Genomic DNA, 6,956 nt, shown 5'->3' with positions numbered 1-6,956 from the left:
ACAAGTTTTAAAGTTTTTTTATATATATAAATATATTTCTATACAGAATATATATACTACAGAAGACATATATATAAAATACAATATTTCACTAAGGTTATGAAACAGTTACATGTTCCGATATCACTAATGAAAAACTCAACAAATTAGGACCTGCCATTTATAAAAATATTCCTGTACAATCTTGAGAGGTCTTAAATAGAGCATACTATAGGCTTCCGGGTTTAGATATTTTAGTATGTTTTTTAAAAACAGATTTTAAAAGTCCACAGATTTTGCAAAAAAAATTAATTACAATTTGATTCTTCAGATTTCTGTTTCACAGGTTCAATGAAATTCCCTTTTTCAGCTCAGTGGCTGTGTTGTATGTTCTGCTGGCTGAGTCTATACATGAAATGGAATTATATTTTTATCCATATTAAGTTATAGGCCAGTGGGGTTTTTTCGCCATCCCCAAAAATTCTGAGATAAACAACCTTATCAGGATTATCTTCCTTATCTAACAGAGAAAGCATGCAGAGTCTAAATGTTGGATGCTGGAACATTACTCATCAAAAACTCAACAAATTCAATGGCAAGCAAGATTTCTTTTTTTATTATTATTTTAAGGCTGTAAAAGCAGAGGGATTCACTGGCAACCTAATCTGCTACAGATTTAACAGCCCGCAATGGGACATCAGTTACATAAGGTGGAGAGAGGTTCAGCCTCCCGTAGCGCTCTCGACCTTGGGCGCTGGAGCAAAAGCAATGCTACTTGGCAGTACCCCCAAACCGCTCCCTTGTAAACCCTCAGGCAACCTGACAGGTCTTATGGACGGGCTGTCCTGGATGGATTTCGGGCTGAATGTGCTCGGACTGATGCTGACAGCTCTGACTAAGAGCTCAACCCGTGATTAAAGTGAGTGGACCCACTGACAGGACAGACAGACGGGCGCGCAGGTTCCTTGTCTTACCCTACAAATCCAGGCGGACTCTTGGGGTAGCTTTGTTTTCATCCAGCTCACAGCCAGACTCTCTTACGGTTTTCTGGGGCTGCTTACACAAATAATACATATTTAATAACGTTTAAATTATTATTCTACAGTATTACTGGGGCACAGCCTCTAGCTGTGAAGCTCACACACTGTCTTGTAGACTTTAAGGCTTCACCAGTGCCCCTAACTCAGCTATTCTGCATGTGAAAAATGTACCCCTGGATGCACTCATGAGACTGAGAGGGAAGCACAGAAAAAGTGCCTGCGGGCAGAGCACCCCACCCCGCGCTGCTTTTGCAGTCTCCCCTGCTCCGTGGGACGCTGAAGGATACCACCAGGCTGCATCACTGCGTCAGTGAAGTACAGTGAAGCCTGAATACAAAGGGTGAAGCCTGAATACAAAGGGTGAAGCCTGAATACAAAGGTGAAGAGTTTCAAGTATTTATTCTATCTAATTGTAAGGTAGTTTTGCTGTTGCTTTCCCGGCTCCTCCTGCTTAGCAGCTCTGCCCTCGGTGGCCTCTCGGACGCCCTTGGTTGCTCTCTCCTCAGTGGCACTCGCCCTGCCCAAACTAACTTAAACGGGGAGGTGACTCCTCAGTTTCTGCTTCCAATTCCTTCGGTGCAACTGTCTTAGCGTTGGTGGCGTCGCAGGGTTTAAGTGAACAGAATTAAGGCCATGAATGTCAACCGTTGGTATTCAAAATGTGCAGTGGTTATGAAAGCGATAAGCTGCGGTATGGGTATGGTACATGTGTGTTAGATCAAGCGCAGAGAGAAACGACGTGATCCAACGAACGCACCCAGCGGTTGCACATAACTGACAACTGCTCAAATAATTAATGGCGTGAAATAACAAAAAGATCAAACCCAATTCAAAATAACAGAGCCATGAACTGACAACTAAATCATATAAAAACTGACAGGGCAAATAGATCTAAAGGGACGATCTAGATGGAGGGCGTAGCGAAGCATCAGCTACTGGGGAAATTCCTCCAGTCCCCGAGGGACATTTTGTGAGAGTGTGTGTGTACGTACATGCGCTTGTTCCCAGCCACGTGGTGTCTGCAATGCAGCAAACTTTGTGCTGTGTCATGCAGACGAAGAATTAATCCTTTTCTAAGACAGGGATATTCAGTGGGTGGTTATCTCACTGAAATCCCTTAATGTCCACCCCAGGAACTGGGATGGGTGCAGAGCCACAGACAAAACACATTACCGATGGGTCTCATTCCTTTGCACACCAGAAAAATTGCAGAGGGCTTATAGTCTTTTAACTTTGATATTTTTAACTTAATATTTAAAAACTCCTCCAAATCAGTCAATACTTTCTTGTACTCAGTTAGCAGTAACCAGGCCAGTGCCAAAGCCCTACTAGGCGACACCAATGCTACTCGAGGTTGCTCTCGTCTGGTGCTTGGCACCCCTCCATAGGCGTAGGGTTACTTCAGTCCCATTTCCTTCTGCCTGCCTCCTCCACCGAGGACAGCACAGAGCAGTGGGCTGCCAACCGCCCCACGTGTGTCCACATTTCAGTGCCTGCCATGTTCCACGACAGTCTCGATTCTTCCCCATGGCCAAAGTCGCCATCTGATACACCCGCAGAGCTCATCCACCCCGCAGCTGCCGCCCCGAGCAAAACTTAATCCAGAATCCTTAGATTTCCCCACTCCTTGCTAGTATGTGCCTGCCACTGATCCCAGCCGTCAAACGCACCGATTAAATGTCAACAAGCTCTCCGTAATTGATATTAATACTGGGAACGCTGAGCTGGGGACATGCCTCCTGGGCCACTCGACTCCCCAGATTCAAGTCATCCTGCAGCACTGCTCAGTGCTCACCACGCATTCCCGCAGATCCCCCGGTGCTGTGAACAACCCCTCTATACAGGCAGCAGGGAACAATACTGGACATAGTTGAAAACAGAAATAAGACATTAGCAACTGCTCTTTGCAGTTAAAAAGGAGGAGGAGGGGGTGGAGCACGAGCAAGTCTCAGGACTGGATGCAACATCTCTCTCAAACTTCAGGGGCCGGAACACTTGTGGATAATTTCAGGATTGCAAGATTTTAACAGTAGGTATTTATTTTTTAAACATCTAACTGCTGTATCTTATCACTCTTCTCAGTCTATCTCCAGCGGGTCTCTCGAATGCACTGCAGTGCCCGGTGCTGCTCTTGGCAGCCTCTGGCTCTATTTCCATTAGCAAATTGTGCAGCGCAGTAGGAGCAGATCTGGAGAGAAAACAGCTGGTGCCGAGAGCCCAGCACAACCCTCCTTTCAGGGCCCTCCCTCCGGAGCAGCTCTGGCCCCATGGCCATTAACCATTAGCAGTTGGGATGCACTCGGAGCTCCATCTTCCATGTCATTGCTATCCAACGCTGTCCCAGCTATCCTAGCTATACTGCTAGGTATCTAGCAGATGCAACTGAAGTATGGTGAGTGAGGATGACTAGAAGATTTGCACCCCTAATTTAAGCTGAAGTAAAATGCTTGAGTAGACAACCCCTCTCTTTCACAGAAACAAACATTTTTTCTGAATTTCTTTCTCCTGTGACTTCTTTTGCCTTGCTTTTCCTCCTCTCTTCATTCTGCTGCCCACCTCTGCTATTTGGCATGACACCATGATATTGTATTCGAAGCAGTTTCCTGGCTCCCTCATTTAGTCTGCCCTTTGGCATGGGACACATCACACTTTTTTATTTCTTGATCAATCCCCATTTTAACTCTAAGCAGGCAGACATTGATGGAAGACGTCAGAAAGACAGTTCAGATGCTTAATGCTTTAACCCTCTGGAAAACTCACGGCGTTTGTATATTGCCTACAATCTGCATAACCCAGAACCATTACCAGGGTGAAGGAATGGCTGATTTTCTAAGGGACTATTTGCACACGGATGGAAACAGATCACATCAACCGGTTTGAGCTGTGAAATTACCACCTGTAAGTTGTAGCTCACCAGCCTTTGAGGGAAGGCTCTCACTTAGGACGAAAGGGGAAGAGGATTGCTGCTGCTTAGTCCTTGCCGGAAGGGGAGACAGTTCGGTATCTGCAGGACGGATTCCTACGGTCAGCAAATTCCTAGCTCTCCTGGGTCAACAACCCCGGGCCCGGTCAGTCAAAAGGTAGGAGGGGGTAGTCTGGCCCCACAGAATTAGGAATCACGGTTTGCACTCCTGCAGCCTAACTGCTGTTCCCTGTGGGAATAGAGCTTAATCTTATCCCAAGGGCTTAGCAGAACTTCTGTATCTGCCCTTTTCACATGCTTTCAGGAGGACTTTTTGCGTCATTTGTAGCTGCTGTTCTCCTCTTTTGTTAGGCTATTCTCTCAGGATTTATATGGTGTGTAGAAGTTTTGTTTCACATCACAATGTGTTTATGTGCAGGTCAGGAAATTCATCAGCCAACTGTCTGAACAATTAAAACAATTTTGGCCAGCCTCGCTTCGCTTTGATTCTGGGTTTGGGTTTGCTGTGACTCATCCAGCTCATGTCGCTATCAACGCTATCGGCCACAGCTCTCTAAAGAGGGGAAACGCAGCCGAGCTTACCAAAGAGCTGCCAAATGTTAGCCTCACGTACTGTACAAATGATTGCTGTTTGTTACCACCTGGTGAAAGCATCTTCTCTAATGATCAGCTTTGCCTTCATCCAGGGAGCTGTTCTGCTCCTTCACATGCTCCTTAATCCCCTCACTTGAAGGAACCCAGTTTGTCAAATTAGGCTGGAGGACAGAAGACGCTTTGTCTGAATCTGGCTTAATCCGTGCACAATTTGGGTCACGCGGCCTTTATCAGCAAGCGCTTGGTTGTTGTCAAAATCGGCACAAAGCAGAGCAGGAGGGTCAGGCTCTCTGCCGGCTTTGCCTGAATGCCTGCTGCCCTCTGCCGCCCGCGGAGCTGCCGGGCCGGGGCCGGGGCCAGCGCTGAGCTCCCGCTCCTTCACACCCAGCACACCCCGGAGCTTGACCCCGGCCAGACGCGTGCTGCAGCCTGGCTGTATTTCTACTCAAGTCCCTGGAAAAAATGCTTTTCTACATTCGTAAGAAAACGTGGAGCCGGACTCTCGCCAGCAGTGCCCGCTGACGGGACGAGACGCAATGGGCACAAATCGATTGATGTGTCCATCTGAACACAAGAAAACACTTCTTTTTTTCCTGTGAGCGTGGTCAAATGCTGACACAGGTTGCCCAGGGATATTGTGGAGTCTCCGTCTGTGGAGATAGTCAAAACCCAACTGCAGGTGGTCCTGGGCAACCTGCTGTCATGGACCCTAAGGGGGTTGGACTAGATGATCTCAAGAGGTCCCTTCCAAACCAAACGATTCTGTGATCAAATATTAAGCATTATGTAATAATACAAAGCATTATGTAAAAGCAGTACTGCTGAAAACCTCTCATTGAACAGGTAAAACCATCAACCGTAAATGTTTGCAGATATTTTAAGTGTAATCCAAAGACAACTCTTCTGTCCTGCACATTACCGAAGGAATGAACATACCTTTTTCACAACTCCTGTAGTGGCCACGATAGTCTCCGCTCCTTCTACAGTCTTGTTTGCCACTGTGTTCACGCTGGCTACTACAGCTTCTCCCACCACATTGGCCTGCTCTTTGGTCTTCTCAGCAACTGGCATTTCAACAAAAGCAGAAAGTCAGTGAGCTAGGCACTGCCAAAACGCTGCCAAATTCCTTGGGACAATAAAACAATTGCATTCAGGTAGGAGAAGAAATCAGCCCTGGTACAGTCCTTATTTGGATTTTTTATGTGAGATCACGTCTGAATTTAGATCATGTACATGAGGGTTTTTTCTGACTCAAAATGCTGCTCAGAGAGCAGCACTGCAGCCTGTCAGTCTTTGTGGGCAAGTGGAGAACGAAAAATTCACTGTAAGATACTGAGAGACAATTGTGCAAATAAGGTATTTTGCATTGCAGACTGTATATGACCTCTCTCTGGGTACCTTCTGTTTGATTTAATACACCTGGGTAGGGGGGGAAAAAAAAAAAAAGTATTTTAGTCATGAAATTGTCCAGCGAAAGGATCCATTCATCTCTCTTCGAGGCAGTTCAGAAAGCTGCCCAGCCTTAGAGCTTGGGATACCTAGAAAGGTCCCTTAGGGTCCCTGACACTGTGACTGCCTGACAGGAGTCTCCCAAAGACCACAGTTTTGGCCCAACAGGAACGGATGCAAGAAAATCCCCTCTGCATGCTGGGCAGCACCCTTGACATTGTGAAATGTCTAAATTGCTGTGAATCATCTGAGTCTGCCAAGTGACATTTGTTAGATTTTTTTGACCTGCTCTACTGATCAAGTATTTTCTCCCATCCACGTGCACTGCAAATGCCAGATCCCGAACCGTCGCTCCTGGCAAGCATCCTCCATTCATCAGATGGAAGGTCACGCAGATCAGCGGTGTCCCCCAGAGACCTTCCATTTGGCAGGAACAATGGCCTTATCAAGAGGTCCAGCAACACACCACAGATTTCCACATCCCTCTCAGGGCTGTGCTCTTACCTGAGGTCACACTTTGCACTACGCCTTCCTTGGTTTTGGTACCTGTGAAAGGAAACACACGACCCATCAGTGCTACCTGGCAAAGAACCCTCTGGTTTCTGGACGTGGACGGCTTTCTGTTCTTAGTAGGTGCGGTGGGGAGCCGTGGTGCTGCCGGCACCTCCTGCCGAGACCCAAGCCGGCAGAAGGGACCAGCCTCCTTCCCCAGAGAACTCAATGAGCACCTTGGTGACGGGAGTTGGATAACGTCAAGTACAAATTGTCTGGAGATGCCTAGACCTGAAAAATCTTGATTATAGCATGCTTATTGTCCGTGAAATATTTCCAAAATGAACAGAACAGTTGAGCGGAGGTAAATCAATGTTAAGCTAATTGTAAAAACGAATGTATATTAAGTGACTTGGTGAAATCTCACCTACTTCAGTCTTTCAAGACGTGGAATCCCACCCATGACTCTCCCCTGCCTT

General features: G+C 46.7%; 1 protein-coding gene across 1 annotated transcript in view; it reads right to left on the bottom strand.

Annotated features, from left to right (window-relative positions):
- Positions 1-6,956, bottom strand: part of SNCG (synuclein, gamma (breast cancer-specific protein 1)) — a 16,772-nt gene that overhangs the window by 4,826 nt on the left and 4,990 nt on the right. The window contains exons 2-3 of the mRNA XM_009578730.1: positions 6,490-6,531; positions 5,473-5,600 (exon numbers count right to left, since the gene is read on the bottom strand). Of these exons, the coding sequence (XP_009577025.1) occupies positions 5,473-5,600; positions 6,490-6,531 (170 nt within the window). The remainder of the gene's footprint in view (positions 1-5,472; positions 5,601-6,489; positions 6,532-6,956) is intronic.

This window comes from Fulmarus glacialis, unplaced genomic scaffold (assembly GCF_000690835.1).
Source record: "Fulmarus glacialis isolate BGI_N327 unplaced genomic scaffold, ASM69083v1 scaffold7305, whole genome shotgun sequence".
NCBI lineage: Eukaryota > Metazoa > Chordata > Aves > Procellariiformes > Procellariidae > Fulmarus > Fulmarus glacialis.
The sequence above is the reverse complement of the archived record's forward strand: the minus strand, read 5'-3'. Positions and strand labels throughout refer to the sequence as shown.